Consider the following 21,758-nt stretch of genomic DNA (forward strand, 5'->3'; position numbering starts at 1 on the left):
GCTGAAAAGTAATGAATGGTAATAACCGCAGACGGCATCCATGAAGTGATACATCCGTTCCATTACGTCGTCGTCGTTATTAGCTAATAGGAGTTATCCATTGATCCCCAGCTTATTACTGCTTGCTCATCAGTAATATACCACTCCCACCGGACTATCAACACGAATATGCCGAAAGCGAACAAGTCCTCGGCATCAGCGGGGACGCGTAAGAAACATGCCGCCAAGAAGACTCACAAAGAGCACGATGATGACTCTGATCATCAAGCACAGTCGGGAACATCTCAACCTTCGAAAAAACAGCGAGGGGAGAAAAAGCTCTCTAAGGCACAAAAGAGGGCGATGCCGAAAGTGAAGCAGTACATCCCTCCACCCAAACCCCCCGCACCTCCCATCCTGGATCCTCTCGACGGACAGGGCCTTGCAAGAACTTTGCCGGCGGATTTGGTCGTCGTACTGAGACGATTAGGAAAGAAAGACGCTGTTACAAGGCGCAAAGGTCTTGAGGAATTCAGGGATGGCTGGGTGAAATACATTCTGAAGGAGAAACCAGCTGAGGAGGAAGAAGCTGAACGAGAAGCGAAGGAGATTGCACTCCTAGCTGCTATACCTGTCTGGGCAAGTGTTTTGTACACCCATTTACAGATTATCTTCTGACTTAATACTCAGCTACATAACCTCGCAGGTCTTTTACAGTCTCCTTTCCACAGAGCTATTGCTCTTCTTATTCATACAGATCTTCTTTCTGTGCCTGCCTTTCGGGCCTCAATCTTGGAAAGCCTAAATTTGGGCCTGTTACCTGGTACGCAAAACCGTGATGTTCTTGGGTCTTGGATGATAGCTGCTTTAGAAGAAGGTCGAAGGGCAGGTGGACTAGGGCTCAGAGGATGGGAATCGTCTATCCTTTGGAAGGCGCCCGATGAAGAGGTTGGCGGTGATACAGTCGTTCGCATTGATCTCCAAGAACACCTTCCCACTTTAATCGAGTACCTTACTCTATCTACTCTGAATCCTACGATCCTACACGAGGACATCCATCCAATACCTGTTGCAGCTACTCCGGTGTCTTCTGCTCCTTTGGCCAAAAAAGGTGCTAATAAGCAAGGGAAATCAAAAACATCTTCTGTCCCCCCGTCTCGACAGGCTGCAACACCCGTACCACCTCCGGAGGATGATGAAATTCTTGAAGAAAGGATGACAAGGTATAGAGTGGGTGGACTTATAGGTCTTTCATGGCTCCTACAACAATTACCCCAAGTCGGATTGACATCCTTGCCTGAAGATCTGGTCATTTTGCTACGTCATCCTGCATTATGGCTTTCCTTGTCTTCAGAACCGGTTAATGCGGTAAATTCGCCTGGGTCACTGGGTACTGCTCAGCCTCCTGTTAGAAAAGCAGGTTATGGGCTCCTCGATGTGCTTGTAAACTCTTACGAAAGTATTGTGGCTGAGCCCGAGATGCTCAAAATGGTGTCAGATGCTGTCTTGGGTAGCTGTTGGAGAGAAAAAGAGGCAGTGGTATGGGAATCTGCAGGGTCCGCTATTGCCAAGTTCATCCGCAGTGAGTGTTAGAACCTGATGAGAATGACGATGTCTGATCGGAGCGTTTCGTAGAATGGCCCGAATGCTGGGCACTTACCGCAGAGTCCGCTGCAGACCATCGTGATGGGCAAGACAATGATGAGCGCAATGATGGGGAAGAGGAGGTTGACAGTGAAGACGAGAATGTTCAAAACGTCGATGACGAAGATGGTGCGAATCCGGCCACTCTCCTTCAGCTTTCTTCACCATACTACTCTGATTTCTTGGACTTCACTTCCACTATCTGCCCTTATATTCCTCATATTACTTACCCCATCATTCTTGTTGTTCTCTCCACCCTTCCACCCTCCTTACTGCTGCTTGTTGGGCCGTCCCTCCAGCTCCAGACGTTATTCTCTCATCTTTGGGCTCCCGTGGATTCTCGCTTACTTTCCACGCATTCTCTGCCAGGTCAAAAATCTGCGTTCCAAGTGTTTTTCCAGGCTATATTGGAGTGTACCATATTCCTCATTGGCAAGTCATGGAAGGAAGAGGACGGAAAAGAAGCTGCGATGTGGTTGGTGAAAAAGCAGCTAGGTAATAGAGCATGGAAAGATGGCGTTCTGCTTATGGGCGGAAGGGCTGGCGGAAGGCATGTCCCTCGAGGATGTACCGAAGAGAGTGAAGCTTCTGCATTTGGCAGCACTCTTGGCCGTCTGGCGTCTATTGATCAACTACTCTTAGATCAAATCCGGGTTGTGCTTACCCAGACACTAACTGATGCTTGCTTTCCGCAAGCGAACCCGGAGAACAGTCCTGTGGAGGCAAGTATTTTACCGAGAAGCTTGAGTATACTCTCTGCCATAAGAGACGCGACTACTGCTGGTCAAGTGATCAGTTTAGTGGATCAGATAATGGAGGATTTGATCCAAAAATCATCTGAGGTGTTTGTGACCCCTTCAAAGAACGATAATCCCTCCGATATAGTCATGGCGGAGACTTTAGTAGATGCTCTGAAGAGACATCAGCATTTGGTGCAAAACGGCACAGCAGAGGTAAGTACCCCAATTCAGTCCGACAAACTAAATCTTAACTATCCTTAGAAACTTTTGGGCCAAGTCAAAGATTCACCTCACGAGCTACTCATAACCCTGCACCCACCGTTGTTCATTGCTTATTTAGACAGCCTCTGCTCCAAGTTACCTTCTGCCGAGCGACCTATTTGCCAACAAGCTCTCTCTACTGTATTGCAGTCTTCCGAAATAGACTTGTCGCAGCGCTTCGCAGTTGCGAATGCTGTGTTGATTCTTGACCATACCCAACTTCTACAATCGGGCTCGCTAGACAAAATCGTCAAAGAAGCTACACATGACGCTTTAGCTGGCGGATCACCGATTGCCATCCCTGTGGTCACCGCATCTCTCAAATCCCTTTGCTATCTATCAAAATCTACCTTGGATGAGGTGTTATCTGTTACCTGCAGCGTTATTCATGAATCAACCAAAAAGCTTCTCACCACTGATTTTGTTGAACTTGGTGTTCCGCAGGCGGCCTTCGAGATCTATGCTGCCTATGCCACAAATCATCTCCAGGAAGTTATCGAATCGGATCATTTGATTTCAGGTCTGGTCGGCGTTCATCACGTCTTGTTCGTCTTACCTAGGTTACCTGGTCACATCGCGTCAGCCGAGTCAAAGGCTAGCGGTCTAGTCAATTTATGGTCCAAGCTGGGTGAGCTGGTTGTCGAATACCAGGAAAAGGTCCTCCAAAGGATATACACTGCCTTAAAGGAAGAGATAGGTGATGTAGAAGTCAGGGTGGACCCTGAGGTGCTCATTGACGTGGCTCTTGCAACAACAATCGGATCCCGCTCTGCTCCTTCTATCCATACACTTGTCCTGGCTCTGCTTCCCGAAGTGATCAGTATTATTCAGGATCTCGCTCCTCATACATCTCAACCGCCCCATCCATCTTTGCCTATCGCGGACCCACTTATACCGTTTGTCGCACATAGTGAAGATGACCTTGACTCTATTCAACCAGAGTTTGATAGCCTTGGTCGAGCGCAGACAGCCAGATACGCCGAGGCTGCGGTAGCTCTACTTCGAGCAGACAGAAGCCTCGTTAAGGATGAACCTGCTTTATTGCAAATGATTTTAGCTGTCGGTCGACTAGCACAGGATGCTCTTACTGTTCCTGGAGCCTCCAGAGGACTGTTTTCGAAAGAGACGCCCCCCAGCCGCCTGACGGATCTGGTTCGAGAAGTAGAAGGCGCCGTTTCTTTCGCTCTTGGATATGTGGATGAAGCTGAACCCTCTTGGCACCATGCCACCATTCAAGCCCTCAAATCTGGATCTGTGCCACTTGATTCTGACTTGTTACAGCGCTTAATGGTTGCGCTGCAAAAAGAAGTGACTGCAAATGGTAACGACGTGGATGCTAGGTCGTTTAGGGATGTGCTTTACAAGCACATGAGACAGATAGGCGCAGGTGTCCAAGAAGGGGAGGCATGGCTAAACTATGCCATGAGTTTGGTTGATAGATGTAAGTTCATTCAGCGTTCATTGCCGATTTGGCACTGATCAATCGGTCAGCACCACAGCTCAGCCTCGCCATAATAACTGCCATCAAACCTCTCATGCTTGATACACAGGCTTTTGCCACTGCTCAGACCCGTCTCGCATCGGCCCTTACAACCATTCCTCCGTCCAAGTGTCATACTGCACTGGATCTGTTGAGAATCTTCAACGCCTCAGCTCCAGAGGCCGATTCTACTTCTGTATTCCTCCCTCAGCAGCGAGCCCTCTTTGTACTTCGCCACGTCGCTGGATGGCTTACAAGTGATGACGTCGACGAGGACAAGTTGCCTGAGGACATGGAGTTTAGAGTCTTGGAACTTGAAGGGTCGGTGGCGCCAATCGTGCAAGACGTGGGTGGCGCACACTGGGATGGGATCTTTGACTTGGTCGAAAACGGCTTAGAGGTAACGAGCTCCTTACATTTCCGATGCTATTCAGGACTGACACTGAACAGAATTCCGGAATGGACGATTCCTCTTCGCTCTGTTTACTATATCATAGCTTGTCCGTCCTTCAGCAGATCAGAGATCTCTGTCAGACCAACAAGTCTTTGAGAGCTTCTTGGACAAGCAAAGCAAATCATATGAAACTTGTCTTGGATCTATTCTTGCAATGTCGTTCAGGTATTTTCTTTCTATTCAAATTCAATATGATGCGGCTGACAACTTGCTTAGCGAACTCTGTCCCTCTACAATCAATTCAAAACCTTCTCCTTGACCTTCTACCTGACGTCCCCGAGCAGGTCATGAAAAAGGCCAGCTTGACATCGCTTTGTAATCTGATATCCCTTTCGACATCTTCGGCTATCCAAACTGCTGCTTATCGAATCATTTCTCAAGTTATCAGGCATCAAACAGTTGGGCTGGTCTTGGAAGTAGAGGCATCTGTAGCGCAAGCTCAGGAAGGCCATGCCGAGAGAACCATTGAGATGGCAAAGGAGTTGGTGGATGTGGTCAAAATCGGAAGTGAGGTGAATTGGCATGGCGAGCTTGGTGTATCCCTAGTCTTAGGACAATTATTAGCTTGGATGTCTATACTGGATTATTTCGAGGATGCTGTAAGTGCACAACCGCTATGACTCAATGAGAAACTTACATGACATTCCATAGTCTCGGACGTTACGCTGGGCGTACTTGGATCAACTAAACACGTCCAAGCTGATCACGGATGGCCTCCTTCCAATGCTTTTCTCCATTCTTGGAGTATCTGAAATGGGGGCCTGGAACTTTCCCGCCAGCCAATACGCTGTAGATGAGTTCTTCACCGAGTTCCTTGACCCAGAGTCCTTGCCGGATCTTTCCCCACTTGCATCTCATCTATTTTACCGAGCACTGGTCACTATTCCATCTTCTGTCCGAGCATATTACGAATCTCTTAAGGACCGCCAGCTATCTATGTCCATGCTCTCATTCACTGCTCGGCATTACTCTCCGGTAATCATTGCTCACGAGTTCTCTGCTTTACGGGAACCTTCGGCGATGGCCCAGCTGACCGAGGAAGGTTTGAACGTGCGGATAGCGCAAGGTGGTGGTGCAACTATCGCAGCAGGAGCCGGGTCCGCTGAAGCAGTTGCTAGCTACGTGATAGATGAACAGCCAATGGAAATTGGCATCAGGTTGCCGGCAGAGTTCCCGCTGAAAGGAGTCGATGTCAGAGATTTGCGACGGGTGGGTGTGCCAGAGAACAAGTGGCGAGGGTGGTTGATGGGTTTACAGCAAACCATCACATCAAGGGCAAGTCACTTTTCCTTCATTGGCTACATACCTTAGCTAATTTCGAATAGAATGGGTTGATTCTCGAGGCGCTTACAATGTTCAAGAAGAATGTTTCGCTACATTTCGAGGGCGTCGTTGAATGTGCTATCTGTTATTCGTAAGCCTTCTCTACTCGAAACACTAATAATCTTATTTTCTGACACTTTGTACGTCAGTATCATATCTCTTACGGACAGAACGCTTCCCACCAAGCCATGCCGAACGTGCAAGAATCGATTCCATGCGAGCTGTCTCTTCAAATGGTTCAATTCGTCTCATTCGAGCAGCTGCCCCCTTTGTCGAGCTTTGTTCTAAACGTCAGCTTGGATTATAGCAGTGTGTTTCTATTAAGATTACAGTAGATGCATTCATAGCATATTTAGGAGGTTTATGTTTGACAATGGCGTTGATGATAAGGCCCTTCTGTATCACTTTTCAGTTTATTTATTTTTTTTACTGGTGAAGCACTTTTGTGCAAATATTTACAGCTATAGTATGCAGGCCTATCGCACACCTTGTGCGTCATCACTTCTTTTCCGTTTAGACTTTATCCCCTCTGCATGGCCGTTGGTCGAAGCAGTGCCGCCAGCTGGTTGCCTCCCCCGTCCGCGCTTTTTTCGCCCATCTTGAACTTCCTCGTCGTCGTCTTCGTGTTGCACGTTGCGTTTTGGTATGGAATGGTGTGACTGTGTTGTTGTGGAGGTTGGTCAATCTAATCTAATCTATTCGCATGCTTTATGCTGCAGGTTATAACCACTCACATCGCGGTATTTCGCCAAATACACTCTCAAAACACCCTCATAATTGTCGAACCCTAACGCGCGCATGGATGTAAGTATATCCTCGCCATTTAACGTCTTCCTCTTTTCATTCAAACACTTTTCAGCCGCTTCTGATGTCTGTAGTAATGAACGCGTTATTTTACTGCCTCGATAGTGTAATGGAGGAAGAGACATACGATAAATGAAATAAATTCCGACACGCATTCTTGGACACATTCCTTGGCTTCCTTCGACACTTTGGCAGAAGTTGGTAATGAAGACTTCATGATGCGTGCCACGTTCGCAATCTATGGCAACGCTGTTCAGAGGCACAAAGCAGACATTTGGAACAAGAGAGCATTGGATACTTACCGGCAGCCAACGATCTTGTTCCCGAAACTCCTCAACCTGAGCCTCTGTAAATGGTTTTGAGGGCCCTGCTCCTGCTGAATTAGCGGGGGGGTCTGGTTGATTGCCTAGCGGGGCAAGGTTCTTGAGATTTGTATGTTCTGACATCTGGGCTTGTTTTTTTTTTTTTTTTGTGGGGATAAAAGGCGAAAGAAGAATATGACTCCACGATCAGACGTAGATTTGGATCTTTTGGATGTTGATGCGGGAAGCCGGAATTGGTCGGCCGACTGCTTGATCGCCGCTTACTTTATCTGATATCGTAATTGTATTTCATTCGTCCTTTCTTATTTTATCTCCCCTCGATCTTGTCCAGCCATGCCCAAACTCAACCTCCGCTCCACCGCCGTGAAGCGCATCATGCAAGAGGCTGCAGAACTTGCATCCGCCGACGTCGACGACGACGGCTTCGTCGCCGCCCCCTTGGAGGTACGCCCCCACTTCTCGCACGCATGACTTTTCGACTATCCGCCATCTCAAGGATCATAGGGCTGATCGATATGCCAGGATGATATATTCGAATGGCATTGTACGATGCGTGGAGTCCCGGACAGTGAATATGACGGTGGTTGGTCCTTTTATCGCTCTCTGCATTGTTCCCCCGGCTAATCTGATCACTTCGTCTCTGCAGGTCTCTATCATTTTCGCATAGTCCTTCCTCCTTCATATCCCATGAGCGCGCCCGATATTATTTTATTGACTCCCAACGGGCGCTTTGAGCTTGGCAAGAAGGTGGGTCATGGCATGAGATAACAGCGGGTCAACGGACAAAGGGATAAAGGCAGTGCCCGCTGCGCCTGCGCAGTAGTTGCTGACGCGGGAAGATAGATTTGTATCGACGGCCTTACCAGCTTTCACGCTGGCTCATGGCAACCAGCATGGGGTGTTCGTACAGGTAGGCAACATGGTTATCGTCTGCTCATATGGGCCTGTTTTCTAATCTTCCTTCAGCGATTGTAGGCCTTCGGTCATTTTGGATGCAATCTGGCGAGGCTCTTTCTGCCATTGGTGCTCTCAACCACTCCAAAGAAGAAAGAAGGCGACTTGCAAGGCTTTCGACAGAATGGAAATGTCCCACTTGTGGTATTAAAAATGAGGAGATCATGCCAAAGTATCCGGCTGCCATCGATGAGAAAGAGGGAGGGAATGAAGGTGTCAAGCAATGTGTGGACAGCGGAGACAGAGTGTATCACGCCGATGCTTGTGCTTCTGAAGCTGAGCACTTGGAGGAGGTAGGAGATAGAAGGCTTGACCTTAAATCTGTAGAATTCTGTTCTGCCGAACTGGAACCACAAGCGGAAGCCACAGATTTACCAGCGTCAGCCTCTCCAGAGGTCATCTCCACGTCAGCTGTGCAAACTTCACACCCGCCCACACAAATCGCTCTTGAACCCTCTCGCACTGTTCCGCTATGGCTCGATCACCTCATTGGAGGATTCTGTATCGCCATTGGGCTAGCCATCTGCAAGCGAGTTGGGACGTACATCTTGAGCTGAGCTGTTGAATCGGCGGCGCGTTTTCGTATCTATTGATCTTCCTTATTGTATCTATCACATCTTGTCACACTCTAGATATAGACATGTTGTCATGTATTGCACCTTTTTTGTTTGTCAGTGAACCGTCCAAGCAAAATCATATTGTCATAAATTCACGGTATCATCAACGCTAAGTAAAAGAGAAGAACTGCGGTTTTTTAGTAACATATATCAAGTGGTCCAGTCGCATAAACAATAACATGTCGCTGAAAGGAACCAGACTTGATAGCCAAGTATCTAGATTGAGAAGAATGGTTGTTCACTACTCTGTCCTTGCTGCTGACCCTGCTGCGCTTGTCTCTGACCAAAAGGATTATTCGCCCCGAGACCACCTGCACCCGTCTGCTGCACCGCAACTCTATTGGAATTGTGAAACGTTGATCCCACGGGGATACCTGAACAGCCATCAGCACAACCATCAACACGGATCACCCAAAAACAAAAGGTCATCACTGTAAACTTACGGAGGTTGCCCATGTTACCAAACGTATCCAAACCATCCTCTCTACCTCGTGCCAACAAGGAAGCCAATTGGCCATGCTCGCCGTCGTTTGTTTTAGTCTGGGGTGTCCATGCCGGTCTAGCTGTCGCTTGAGGTTCAAGAGGCTGTTGCTCTGGCATCTGAGCTTGAGGAGCAGGAGACTGGGATTGTGCGGTGACGTTAGGGACAGGGAGGAAAGATGGCTGCTGCGGCTGCGGCTGAGGCGATGGAATTTGTCCAGTCTGCTGAGTGCCCAAGCTGGGCGCAAAGGGATTGTTGGAGCCATATCCCGTAGGCTGAGCGAGCAACGAAGTGTGTTGCTGCTGCAAATATTGCTGTTGCTGTATCCACTCTTGCTGTTGACGTTGTTGCTCCTGGAGAGCCATTTGCTGACGCATATATTCCTCTTGTTGCTGTTGTTGCATTTGTTGTTCCTGCATCTGAGCGTAGAACGGCTAGTAAGAAATGGTCAATATGATGAAATCCGAGGTATTTTGAGAGTACTTGCATTATAAGACGTATACTGCGGCTGTAGCTGTTGTTGCTGCTGGCCCCATCCCACATCGACTAATGGCCAACCGCCAGTAGGCTGCACCGGCATCTGCTGAGTCTGCTGAGCAAAGAGGTCCGGTTGCTGAGTATAGGCATTCTGAGACTGTCTGCTGGGTTGTCAACTTTGCTTATTTTTACAAGCGTCTTTTACTCACAAGTTCAAGCTATCGTCAAACAAAGCATTCTGAGTCGCATTCTCTTGTTCTCGCTTTCTTTTCGCTTCCTCCTCCTCAGACAGCCTGATGGCCCGTTGAAGGTCGTCCTCTTCCTGAGTCAGCATGCTTCTTCTCCTAGCTTCATCTTCAGACATGCGCTTGGACTCTTCGATGGCCTTTCTAAGATCGTCTTCTTCGTCACGAGACCTGTTCGGTCGAGTTGAAGGGCGTGGAGATTCATTCTGTCGAGCAGGGCTACGAGGTTCTCCGTAATCACGGTCACCACGAAGACCAGATGCTTCGATGGTACCCAACATTCTGTCTCGCATAGCACCCCGGGAACGTCTTTCTTCCCTCAGTCTCGATTCGTCTTGAAGAAGATTGGTGATATCCTTTGCCTTTTGTCTAACGTTGGATCCCACATCCTTTCCATTGTCGTCGACATAAACAAACTCTTTGAGGGTTTTGATGATGTAAATATTGTCTTTGAAGTAGATGACCACGTTTTCCGAGCCAGCGTGGAGGCAGTAGTCGAGAAGGGTGAGCGCCTTGAAAACGTGTCGCCAGTTCTTCCCTTTGTCATTCAAACGTTTGTCGAGCATCTCCATGACCTCCACAAAGTCGTTTCTACACTAAATGTCAGTCCATTTTCCACGACACCATGCGAAGACGAAACGAAGGCAGTAGGACGCACTGGTTGTAGGTCAGCTGAGCAATCTCGTTCATCATGGTGCCGGAGGGTCCCCATGGGTCATTAGAGGTGGCTTCTCGGACCTTTGTCTGTGTGTCTGTGTAGCCCTTGGTGTAGTTTTTGGCGACTCGGAGAGCTAAGAGACGTCAGTAACAGGTGGCGGGTGTTCCAACGTGGAATCGGCAGCTCACCGCCTCGGCCGCTGAAGGATGTCAGCAAAGGACTCTATGTGAATATGGGTGCTTACAGATGCTGGAGGGACGCAGCCATTGTGGATGGAGAAGTAGTCGGGGAGAATGAATGATAATCGAGAACGAGGAATAACAGTCAATAGCAATGAGAGACGACCCCAGCATCGGCGTCATTCTCCGGACATGTGTCCGCGAACCACGTGGCTTCATCCGGCCAGACCATCGTCGGTTGTCCCCGATGTTTGGACCATGGTGTCCCGATCTGATGCCACACAACGCGGTTTCGGGGTTTTTGAGAACAAAAGAGGAGCGGTGGATTTTGAGGTGTATACATTATTCCACCGGAATCTTCTGCTCTCTCTCCACGCCAAAAAAAAATACCACAGGGCTATCATCATGCCCCCCATCTACGTCAAGCCAGAGAACGCCCTCAAGGTATGCCCATACTTCGCAAATTACACACAAACTCACGCAAAAACAGCGCTCGGAGGAGCTCCTGGCCCTCGGCACACCCCAATCTCAGCAGCAAGCATTTGACAACCTCGTCGAGGTCTTCCAGTCGTAAGCAGCCGCCAAGCAAGGGCAACGCGATCAACTCTGATTTTTATTTAGGAAACGATTCAAGCAGACTCCCATCAACGTCCTTGAGCCCATCGTTACCAAGTTCATTGATCTCTGTGTCGTTCTCAACCGCAAGGCTCACGCCAAATCCGGCCTCCTCGTTTTCAAGTCTGCTGCCCAGACCACCAATGTCGGTGCCATCGAGAGGGTATTGAACCACTTTATTGCCGAGGCCGAAGCTCGTCTTGCTGCTGCTGTCGAGCAGGCGAAGAAGGAGGTTGCTGCTTTGCCCGATATTCCCGTTGTGGACGACGACCTGCCCCTTCAACCGGCTTCTCTTATGCTTGACTGCTTTGTTGACAGTGCTGGTGACAGGGAAAGGATTGAGCGAAGATTGATTGCCCCTGCGCAGAAGTTCTGTTGGGATGCTTACGACATTTGTCTCGATATTGCCAAAAGCAATGACAGGCTCGAGATTATCTACCAATCTGTCGCCCACCGTGCTTTCAATTTCTGCAAGATTCACCAGCGCAAGGCCGACTTCCGCCGTTTGTGTGAACAGCGATTGCGAAAGGATCTTGCCAACGCTGCCAAGTACAGCCATCAGCAACATGCTATTAACCTTTCCGACCCCGAGACTCTCAGCCGTTTCCTTGACACCCGTTTCCTTCAACTTGAAACTGCTGTTGAGCTCGAGCTTTGGCAGGAAGCTTTCCGTTCCATTGAGGACGTCCACGGTTTGATTGCGGGTAGGAAGGGTACCAAGCCTTCCATGATGGCCAACTACTATGAGAAGTTGACTCAGATCTTCAAGGCCGAGGGCGGTAAGCAGACTGCTGTCTTCCATGCTGCTGCTTGGGCTAGATACTTCCAGCACGCTGAGAGAGCTGGTATTGTCAATGACAAGGCATCTGGCTGTGTCTTGCTCTCTGCCCTTGCCGTGCCTCTTGGTGAAGTGGAGGTCAAGCAGAGGCTTGTTGCCCTTCTCAATCTCCCCAAGACGCCCACTCGCGAAGCTCTTGTTCAAGATGCTGCTGCCAAGCACCTCAAACGTGTGCCCGTCGATATCCGACAGATCTATAATATTCTTGAAGTTGACTTTGAGCCCACCACCGCTTCCAAGGTCCTTGCTCCTCTTATCACTAGCCTCTCTCCCGAGTACCAACCTTATCTCCCTGCTCTTCGCGATGTTGTTCTCTCTCGTTTGCTCCAAGCTCTTGCCCAAGTGTACGACTCTGTGACCCTTTCCCACATTCTTAACCTTGTCAAGCCCCTCGATAACACCCCATGGGCCACCGACATGTCATCCCTTGAAAAGTTCCTTGTCACCGCTTGCCGACGAGGGGACATTCATGCTTCCGTTGACCACGTTGCGCAGACCATCACCTTTGTCTCTACCCCATCTGACGCCAACAGCCTTCAGACCCTTGCCGTCTGTCTTTACAACACTATCCAGTACCTCAACCCCTCTCGTCTTGCTCCCGTTTCTCGATCCGACGCTTTCGCCACTGCTATTGCTCAGGCCGAGGAAGAGCGCAAGGCCGCTAGCCATAAGCGACAGATCGTCATTCGACGACGTGAGCTTTTGGAGGAGGCGAAGCTTCGTCGAGAGAAGGAGGCTTCTACTGCCCTCGCTGAACGTCTCAAGGTCAAGGCCGAAGAGGATGCTCGTCGAGCTAAGGAGGAGGCCAAACAGGCTGAAATTGACCGAGTTCGCAAGCAGATCCATGAGACCAAGCAGGCTGAGGCTAAGCAGCTCGCAGCTTCCCTTGCTGCCCAAGGTGCCCTCAAGGTCGATATCTCCAGCATTGAAGACCTCGACTCTTCCAAGCTTGTTGCCATGCAAGTCGAGCAACTTGCCAAGGAGAAGAAGGAACTTTCTGAAAGGTTGCGTATCGTCGGCAAGAGGGTTGACCACCTCGAGCGTGCGATGAGGAAGGAGGAGAGACCATTGTTAGCTCAGGACTACGAACGTCAGAAGGCCGAGGACCGAGCGGCCCACGATAGGTCTAATCAGATTGCTCGGGAGCAGGCCATTGAGCAGCAGAGAGCTGCCAGAGAGTTGAAGCAGAGGTTGGGTAGGATGTTGGAGGACTACGAGGCTGTCAAGGAACGCATTGAGTCTCAGATGCAGGAGGAATTGAAGGCGGCTAAAGAAGAGGCCAGGAGAAAGATTGAGGAAGAAAAGGCTCAATTGAGGGAGAAAATCATTAAGAGGAAGAGGGAAGAGAAAGAGAAGAAGCTCAAGGAGGCCAGAGAAGCTGAGGAGAGAAAGCGAAGGGAGGAAGGTAAGTCTATATTGGCAGACCATTCGTCTGGATCGTCACTGACAGGTTTACAGAGGAGGCTGCCCAGAAAGCTGAAGAAGAAGCCCGCGCTGCTGCTGCCCGTGAGGCTGAAGCAGCTGCCGCTGAACAACGCCGAGCCGAGCGTGAAGCTCAACGTCAGTCAGACCTCGAACGTATCCGCGCTCAGCAAGAACGAGAAGAAGAAGCTCTTCGTCGACGACAAGCAGAAAAGGCTGCGGCTGCTAGCGGTGGCGGCGCCTACAGACCGCCTGTGCGAGCTGGTGCTACTCCTCCCACTGCTTCTCCAGCTCCTTCAAGTGGTGGTCCTTCATGGTTGGCTCGGCGAAAGGCCATGGAGGCTCAAAGCGCCGGTGGTGCCCCTGTGGCCAGTTCCCCCAAGCCAGTGCCTTCAAATTCTGCCGCGGCGTCTGCGCCCGCATCCAACGGCCCCGAGAGCATTGCTGGTGAACCTGAGAAACCCGCTTTAACTGGAAGTGTATGGAGGAGAGGTATGGGAGCGAGGAGGGGTATGCCTTCCACCAGAGGTGGTGGGGCTTAGGTGATTTAGAAGGGTTTGTTTTGTAGAAATGCATATATCTTTCAAGTCTGTCTTTTGATGAAAACCGTTGCAGTGACTGCATCTCGCCTGTGATGGCATATTCGTGTGAGCAATAAATGAGTACGATACTGGTAATAAGACACGTTGACAATCTGCAATTACATACGCACACATAACACATCTCTTCTATACGAGTACTGACTCGAGAGGCGGTGTTCAGCACCCACAAAAATAGGGCCAAACTATTTGAACTCTGCACTCTACTGGCCTATGCCCGATGATTCGGGGACACTTGCGACCAGGAGCCGGCCTCCACTGTCTGTTTTCCGGCGGGCGAGGTGAGAACGACTATGTCATCATCGCCTTGCGTTCGTTACCGACATTACGATGGTGTGCAGCATAATATAATCTTCAATCCATCTTCTGTCCATCGTATCATAGCATTTCTCAGCTCACACTGCATTGTACCTACCCACTCTTCAGTCTATCCCCCGAGATGTCTTACAAGCCCCCAGCGGGCCCTCCACCCATTCGCAGCACCAGCAACAATCCTTTTGCCGATGACGGTACCGCCAGTTCAAGCAATGCAAACCCAATCCCGGTACAGGGTCTTCCCGAAGACCAAATACCTTCAGACCCCCCACCGGCCTACACCCCCTCAGCAAACATGTCTGGATCGACCACAGTCGCTTCAGGACCATCGCATGTAGACTTCTCAGGTCCTCCACCGATGCCAGATAGAATCGCGAACCAGCAAACAGGAGTCGGAGTGAATGTAACAGGTGTCGGGATGGGCTACGGTCGCGGAGGTGGACATCATGGATGGGGAGGGGGATCCGAAGACTATTCTGGGCCTACAAACACCGATGGGCTGAGCAAGCCGCCTCTACCGCCTCGTAATCATTCATCGACATCAAACCGGCCGCCGCCTCCGCTCCCTCCCCGAGCGCAGTCGCAGGACTTGACACCAACCGAAGTGCCAACACCTGGTAGGCCTTTGTTGCGTGGAGGACAACTTCTTGTCTATCCTAAAGGTCACTGGTGTCCCAAGTGCCAGAATACGGGGTACAAATCATCGGACCCATCTAATCCTCATGAGAGCGTAAGTAAAATACCTTGTCAGAGGTAAAAAGGGATGTTTTCCTAATGATTGTGTCTACAGGACTGGAGGAAGTACGGTAAACCGTATAATTCAGCGCTCGCCCATTCGTATACTTATATGGTATCCAACCCCGACCCCGCTCAAGGTGTCAACGCCGGCACGGCAGCTTCATCCAACTTTCAGCGCCCTCTTCCCTCTTATTCTCCCGCAGGTGGCTCCAGCTCCGGATCTAATTCATATGCACATTTGCCGCCGCCTCCTGGAAAGTGGAACACGTACCCGGGTCAGAACGCCCCTCCTCGTCCACCTCCACCTCCTCCTAACTGGGGTGCACCACCAATGCCAGGGCAACAGATTTTCGTTCAGAGATCAGCCGGTCCCGTTCCTCCAGGAGCATTAGTAGTTAGACCGGGCGATCCTAGGATTGGCGGACAGTGAGCGACACCTTATTTCTCTCATTGTTAAATAATAGCTGATAAAGGGTTTCCCCAGACTATGTTGGCGATGTAGTGGTTCAGGGAGAGAACTAAGTTTCTTTGGATTTGACGACAGTAAATGCTGGGAATGTAGAGGGCTAGGAAGATTATTCTAATTTAAAAATTCTTACCTTTATAGAAGACCGAGCATTGTGCCCCCCTATCAGAGTGACAAGTTGATATACATGATTATATGCGGCTTCTAATTGCCATTGCTATCCTCCTCTACTCTATCAGCCATCCATTCATCTCTTTCTTTCACCACCTTTTTGAATCTCCATCCTGCCTTCTTCACTTCCTTTTCGACCCCTATCCATTCTTCTTTACCATTTTCAATCCAGATACCCCCATGTTTCTTCCATTCCTCTGTCACCTTGTCCGCTATGTCCTTGTACAACCGGACATCCTCAATCTCCAAAGCATTGAGCTCATGAGACGGTATTGGGAGGTGCATAAAATCTCTGGCGGGAATCACCATCCCTGTTTTGCCTCTTGGCGGCTTGCTGAAATCATCAGCGGAAAGCGAAAAAGAGGAACATTTTTCCAATATCTGGTCGGCCAACGATTGCATGATTACGCGCACGTGCAATTCACTAGGATATTTTGAAGTGAGTGGGATGGGAAGTGGTGGAGGGAGGGAAGTGTGTGGAAGAGGACGAGGAACAGGATATGGAAATGAGCAGATTGAGGAAAGAATCGATGGAAAAGCCGCCGCCGTTGGGTATCTCGGTGATGGAAACCTGGATACGTTTGTGAGCTCGCTGACATTCTGGACTGGATAAGACTCACATGGCAGAGAAGTGATTGACAACAACCCTCCGGGCCCTGATTTCCCTTGCAAACTCTCCTACCTCATCAGGAGTTGAATGTCCCCTACTTTGAGCTTTCTTCTTAACTTCACTTCTCTTGATCTCATCCGCATTCTCCTTATTCCCGTTCGGCGAATGGAGCCCATTGGGGGTAGAGGGAGGGTTAGCTGAACTATACCCTGAAGACGAAGCAGATTGTCCGACTGATAGACCTCGGGAAAGCATTAAACTTGGTTCTAGATCCCTTGTGCGAGCTTTTTGTCCTTTCTCGTCTCTCTGTATAGCTTGAGGTATTGCCGCATTGGTACATTCATGCACCAAGAGACTGGGATCTTCACACATCGACCTGAAAACATGATTTTTTGTCCCTCCAGAACAATCTCCAAAAATAACTATCTTGCGTGGAAGGATACCAGAGGGCTCTGGAGGGGATATGATGTCCCCGGAAGGGAGCGTGAGAGGGGGCGGGGGCGGGAGAGATGTAAGATGTGATAGAAGAGACAAGGGGTGCTTAACGGGAGGATCAAGGGCAGCCAAAGCCTCTGAGTTGGACTGTAACAAAGGTATGAGGATTGCGGTGTCTAACGGAAGGCGAGGCGTTGGCTCTTGGAGGACATAGCCGAGGGATGGTACTGCAGGTCTGTCAGACTAGTGGAGATCCGAAAACTAAGGCCATTCCTACCTCTATGGTGAATCGGACCAGCGCTGACTTTCCATCCTTTCCCGTTCTTCCCATTACCCTCTTGAAGCACCATCTTCCAAACGCCATCCTCATCGGCTCTCATATCCATCCCGACTGCCTCGTTTGGATGTATCTCATCTTCACCGCAGCCTGCTGAAGGTCCTTCACCCTCTTGTAGCAGTTCATGGATGGCGAATGCCCCAGAGATATTTGCTTTTGTGATGTTCAATATGGTTCTGACCAGGTTCCTTAATCCTGATGGTCCATACAAATGGAAAGTTGGCTGTTTCTTCAAGCCAAGCTCCTTGATCTTTTGAGTTGCCTCTTCAGTAGCCATTGTGCCACTCATAATGGTAGTCAGAACAGGCACAAGCCCTAGGACATGGTCGACATGGAGGTGAGTGATGAAAATACGAGAGATATTGGCCAACTTGAGAGAGGACTGATGCAGGCGGTTCAGTGTGCCGTCGGCAGCGTCGAAAACTGGTAAAGTGAGTTTCAAAATTGTAAGGGCTCTCGGTAGGACCTACGCCATATCTCATTTCCAAAATCGACTGCCAAGGAGGAGCAGTTTCTGCTCTGTATTGGTCCGCCTCCACTGCTTGTCCCAAGCTGCACGTATGGTTAGGAAGCCGGCAATGATATATGGAGGGATAAATCACTCACGAATTGAACCGAAACGGGCGGCAGAGGCTTGATTTTCGGGGCTGTCATTCGAATATAGAGGTCGAGGGTTGGAACTTCAAATATTGCAGCACACAAAGTTTCGAGAAGGGAATAAAGAGTGGATCTTATCGTCCCTATTCCGGTAAACGGTGCAACCATGATGACGATCACGAAGCGGTCTTGTCCGCCCTTCCTTTTGTTCCTGGCAAGCAGTGGTGGAGGAAAACCACAGAAACTGACAATAACACAGCCTGTGCACCTTGCAAGCAAGACCAACAGACCACAGACCATGTATGTCAGTCACCAAGGATCATAGATCAGTAATAGAGAGCATGCCACATGGGGATAAACATTTTGAACAACCACCTGGTTTCGTCAGCAGCTTGCTGCTGCCTTGTTTTGTTCACTTGTTGCCTGTAGACATTGCCTGGTGGTATGTCAGCCATTCCGACGTATTGTACTGGCAATGCCATTTGGATGCTAGACATCAATAATTCGCGGAGTCTTTCAGAAATGAAGCATACATGCTGGCTGTATAAGTAAGAACAGAGCAGCAGGCGAAGGAAGGACGGTGCGGCAGCAGCTTCTTGCTGCTGTAACTTAATAAGTGACGTGGGATAAAATGGAGAAAAATAATTTTGGAATTTTCGTGGTGTGTCTCGGTACGAAATCCTTCGTTCTTGGGTACAAGGAGCGCAATCTCTCTCTAAACAAAAAAAGCCCATAATCACAAGCATGTCCGGCTCCCTCACCCACGTCCTCTTTGAGGGGCCTTCTGGCTATGGCCTCTTCACCGTCAACTTGCAGGAGGAAGTCGCTGCCAAGTCAAAACAACTTCAAGACTCCATCGCCGACCTCGGCATCTTCTCTCGAATGGTCCAGCTCGCTTCCTTCGCCCCTTTTACTTCGGCCGCCCAAGCTCTCGAGAACGCAAACGATGTCTCTGAAGGTGTGCTTAACCCACACCTTCAGTCTCTTCTAAATTTGATTGTCCCCGACGCTGCTGGCAAGGGCAACAAGAAGCAATCCGGTGTTCTTCTCGGTGTGGCGGAGAGAGGTTTGGCTGGTGCCATTCAAGGCGAGATGGGTATCCCCTGTGACACTTCCGAGCGAGCCTTGGAACTCATTCGAGGTGTTCGATTACATCAGGAAAAGATTCTAGTCAAGGGAGGGATGCAAAAGGGAGATGTAACCGTCGCCCAGCTTGGCTTGGGTCACTCTTACTCTCGAGGCAAGGTGAAGGTATGTGCAAATGCGTATGCTACTTGTGGCATGGGACTTATCGAATGTAGTTTAACGTCAACCGATCCGATAACATGATTATCCAAGCCATTTCTCTCTCCGACCAACTCGACAAAGATCTCAACACTTTCTTCATGCGAGTGCGAGAATGGTACGGCTGGCACTTCCCTGAGCTCTACAAGCTTGTTCCCGACGCCCATCAATATGCTCTTCTTGCTGTCCTTATCGGTGATCGCACATCTCTTACCGAGGACTCTCTTGAGGAAATGCAGGAAATTCTTGACGACGACGAGACTCGTGCGAAGAATGTCCTTGATGCCGCGAGGGCCAGTATGGGTAGTGACATCAGCGAAGTCGACTTGATCAACATCAGCAATTTCGCGGAGAAGGTTGTCAAGCTTGCTGAATACAGGAAGAGCTTGAGGAGATACCTCACTGAGAAGATGAATGTCGTTGCCCCCAACTTGTCTGCTTTGATCGGCGAGACCATCGCTGCCAGGCTCATCAGCCATGCGTATGTGCCTTTTTCTTCCGTTGAAACAATGTTCAATGATTTGCTGACGACAATTTAGCGGTTCCCTCACCAACTTGGCCAAGTACCCCGCTTCTACTGTCCAAATCCTCGGCGCCGAAAAGGCCCTTTTCCGAGCTCTCAAGACCAAGGGTAACACTCCCAAATACGGTCTCATCTACCATTCTACTTTCATCGGCCGTGCCGGTGCCAAGCACAAGGGTCGAATTTCTCGATTCCTTGCTAACAAGTGTTCTATTGCTTGTCGTATTGACTGTTTCACCGACGTGCCCACCAATAAATTCGGAGAGGCTTTACGTGCACAGGTCGAGGAGCGTTTGAATTTCTTCGAAGTAAGCCTCATCTTTCTGAAATTTAGCTGTGATGCTTATTGCTATAATAGACCGGTGCTCCCGTCGGCAAGAACTCTGATGCCATCCAGAAGGCCTTGGCCGCTGTCGCGGCTGATCTCGATGATGAGGACGACGACGATGACGACGAGGGTCACCTCGAGGAAGATGATGTTGCGGATGTATGTTACCATTCCAGTTATTTGTTTTCCGTGTACCAAGCTAACTTTCTCTAGGCTGTCAAGCAGGTAGAGAAAGACCAAGCAGAAGCTGCCGCTAACCGAGGCCCTATCGACCCCGAACTTGCCAAACTTGCCTCTGAGGCTACATCTTCTACGCCAAAGAAAGAAAAGAAGGACAAAAAGGAGAAGAAGGACAAGAAGGAGGAAAAGAAGAAGCGCAAGTCTGAAGCCATGGACGTGGATGTGAAGGAGGAGAAGAAGAGCAAGAAAGAGAAGAAGGAGAAGAAGGAAAAGAAAGAGAAGAAGGAGAAAGAGGGAAAGGAAGAAAAGGAGGGGAAGAAGGAGAAGAAGAAGAAGAGGAAGTCTGAGGCGTAGAGAGTTGTTGTGGCGTGGAGGGGCCGCTGGCAAGTGGTGGGGTCATGACCGGGGGGCGACTCGCATTATTTCTTCATTTTTTCTCATCCTATATGGCTCATTCTTTCGTTTTGTCTATTCTACATGTATACCCGTTCTCAGTTCGTTGTTTTGGCGTTGATATTGTCTAAAGAGTATCTCACTGTTGAATGATGGCCACTCCCGATAAGAAAGCACTGACATTTGCAACAGGTGAAAAGAGAAATAGCAAGGCCAACTTCCCAAGATCAACAAGAGCAGATCAGGCAGACAATAATAAAAATACAAAAGTGGGGCGCAATGCACTTGTGAGCAATTCGCTGCCGTACCGCTAACTCCAGTAGGTAGGTTATCAGCACTACTTTATACTCTGAACTTGTATCTGATATCTGAGTTGATATGTGATAAAAAGGTATGCAAGGAACGGCAGATAATAAATGTTATGACATTACGATCGGGTTACGGGCTCCCTCATTCGGCCGGATCGTCCGAGGAAGTTGTCTCGTCTCGATACGCGATGGATAACACCGGGTGACGAAGTCTTCTTTGCACGATTTCGTCTGCTGGAGATACCACGTTGAAAGTCTATATAGTTGGCCACAGAAGTACTGTAGCGTATTTATCAGGAGCATGCAACAGTGCATAAAGCTAACAGTGCGTAAAGCTAACTCGAGCCGTGACTCGTCTTTGCTGACCAGTGATGACGAGGAGAGGCACTAGAGAGCATACCCGATAACACAGGACACGTTCCGATGACTAATGTTTCTGTCGGCCGGTTTGAACGCGTCGCGACGCGTTGACCTTCACAAAGGACTTATGATGGACATGTATGATATGACACATGACGCACGATGGACCTCACAAATTGAGCACTTTAGAATTCAGAACCAGCTGCCCGACTCATGACACTACTGCTGTGAAGTATTCGTACAACAGTCAAAGAGTCACTATGGGTAGAGACGTAGTAGTAATGGAGAAGGGCGTGGAGTTCGGTGTCCTTACTGTATATACTACGCTACACCTTCAGCCAGCCTTCAATCTAGTCTTCTACAGTACGAGTAACAGTATATGATGACACTGCCTCTTCTCAGGCCTGTTAAACCATAACTTACAATCAACAGCTCCCTGTTCTGTTGTTAGTTGTCAGATTATGAACAAGCGACCGGAAGACTAAATTGTCCCTACCAGAGGCCAACAGACACGTCGGCGGATCCACCCTCCTTTCACCTTTTTACACGCAGCTTTCTGTGCAAGTACATACGTAGAGGCGCACCACCTGAGATGACCAAGCAAAGCACGAAGCGGCCCT

The 21,758-nt window shown here is 49.4% G+C and overlaps 8 protein-coding genes; 5 read left to right on the forward strand and 3 right to left on the reverse strand.

The window, feature by feature from the left end:
- Positions 1–45: 45 nt before the first annotated feature.
- Positions 46–6,411, forward strand: CNAG_02216 (hypothetical protein). XM_012194418.1 has 10 exons: positions 46–618; positions 670–1,561; positions 1,615–2,576; positions 2,625–4,065; positions 4,116–4,504; positions 4,555–4,723; positions 4,775–5,157; positions 5,210–5,833; positions 5,884–5,972; positions 6,031–6,411. The coding sequence occupies exons 1-10, from the start codon at positions 169–171 to the stop codon at positions 6,167–6,169; spliced, it is 5,538 nt and encodes a 1,845-aa protein (XP_012049808.1). The 5' UTR covers positions 46–168; the 3' UTR covers positions 6,170–6,411.
- Positions 6,190–7,158, reverse strand: CNAG_02215. 2 transcript variants are annotated; one of them, XM_012194631.1, is made up of 5 exons: positions 6,988–7,158; positions 6,813–6,923; positions 6,616–6,753; positions 6,341–6,540; positions 6,190–6,277 (listed from the first exon to the last, which is right to left on the reverse strand). In XM_012194631.1, exons 1-4 carry the CDS (start codon positions 7,129–7,131, stop codon positions 6,358–6,360), a joined length of 576 nt encoding a protein of 191 aa, XP_012050021.1. In that variant the 5' UTR covers positions 7,132–7,158; the 3' UTR covers positions 6,190–6,277; positions 6,341–6,357. The 2 variants fall into 2 exon arrangements, with proteins under 2 accessions (XP_012050021.1, XP_012050022.1); XM_012194632.1 differs by having other exon boundaries at positions 6,190–6,540.
- Positions 7,159–7,277: 119 nt separating this feature from the next.
- Positions 7,278–8,634, forward strand: CNAG_02214 (ubiquitin-conjugating enzyme E2 J1). XM_012194630.1 has 5 exons: positions 7,278–7,452; positions 7,531–7,591; positions 7,655–7,755; positions 7,852–7,918; positions 7,975–8,634. The coding sequence occupies exons 1-5, from the start codon at positions 7,342–7,344 to the stop codon at positions 8,517–8,519; spliced, it is 885 nt and encodes a 294-aa protein (XP_012050020.1). The 5' UTR covers positions 7,278–7,341; the 3' UTR covers positions 8,520–8,634.
- A 10-nt stretch (positions 8,635–8,644) lies between these two features.
- Positions 8,645–10,763, reverse strand: CNAG_02213 (epsin). XM_012194629.1 has 7 exons: positions 10,685–10,763; positions 10,629–10,639; positions 10,441–10,573; positions 9,747–10,373; positions 9,548–9,698; positions 9,023–9,494; positions 8,645–8,953 (listed from the first exon to the last, which is right to left on the reverse strand). The coding sequence occupies exons 1-7, from the start codon at positions 10,705–10,707 to the stop codon at positions 8,796–8,798; spliced, it is 1,575 nt and encodes a 524-aa protein (XP_012050019.1). The 5' UTR covers positions 10,708–10,763; the 3' UTR covers positions 8,645–8,795.
- A 206-nt stretch (positions 10,764–10,969) lies between these two features.
- Positions 10,970–14,142, forward strand: CNAG_02212 (eukaryotic translation initiation factor 3 subunit A). XM_012194628.1 has 4 exons: positions 10,970–11,063; positions 11,110–11,189; positions 11,241–13,477; positions 13,531–14,142. Exons 1-4 carry the CDS (start codon positions 11,025–11,027, stop codon positions 14,034–14,036), a joined length of 2,862 nt encoding a protein of 953 aa, XP_012050018.1. The 5' UTR covers positions 10,970–11,024; the 3' UTR covers positions 14,037–14,142.
- Positions 14,143–14,227: 85 nt separating this feature from the next.
- CNAG_02211 (hypothetical protein) lies at positions 14,228–16,230 on the forward strand. XM_012194419.1 has 3 exons: positions 14,228–15,138; positions 15,199–15,572; positions 15,631–16,230. The coding sequence occupies exons 1-3, from the start codon at positions 14,533–14,535 to the stop codon at positions 15,728–15,730; spliced, it is 1,080 nt and encodes a 359-aa protein (XP_012049809.1). The 5' UTR covers positions 14,228–14,532; the 3' UTR covers positions 15,731–16,230.
- Positions 15,727–18,290, reverse strand: CNAG_02210 (ribonuclease Z). XM_012194420.1 has 5 exons: positions 17,772–18,290; positions 17,636–17,717; positions 17,106–17,588; positions 16,404–17,055; positions 15,727–16,354 (listed from the first exon to the last, which is right to left on the reverse strand). Exons 1-5 carry the CDS (start codon positions 18,060–18,062, stop codon positions 15,817–15,819), a joined length of 2,046 nt encoding a protein of 681 aa, XP_012049810.1. The 5' UTR covers positions 18,063–18,290; the 3' UTR covers positions 15,727–15,816.
- Positions 18,291–18,447: 157 nt separating this feature from the next.
- Positions 18,448–20,576, forward strand: CNAG_02209 (nucleolar protein 56). XM_012194627.1 has 5 exons: positions 18,448–19,013; positions 19,064–19,527; positions 19,586–19,877; positions 19,928–20,056; positions 20,111–20,576. Exons 1-5 carry the CDS (start codon positions 18,507–18,509, stop codon positions 20,429–20,431), a joined length of 1,713 nt encoding a protein of 570 aa, XP_012050017.1. The 5' UTR covers positions 18,448–18,506; the 3' UTR covers positions 20,432–20,576.
- Positions 20,577–21,758: the final 1,182 nt, after the last annotated feature.

Source organism: Cryptococcus neoformans, chromosome 6 (assembly GCF_000149245.1).
Source record: "Cryptococcus neoformans var. grubii H99 chromosome 6, complete sequence".
NCBI lineage: Eukaryota > Fungi > Basidiomycota > Tremellomycetes > Tremellales > Cryptococcaceae > Cryptococcus > Cryptococcus neoformans.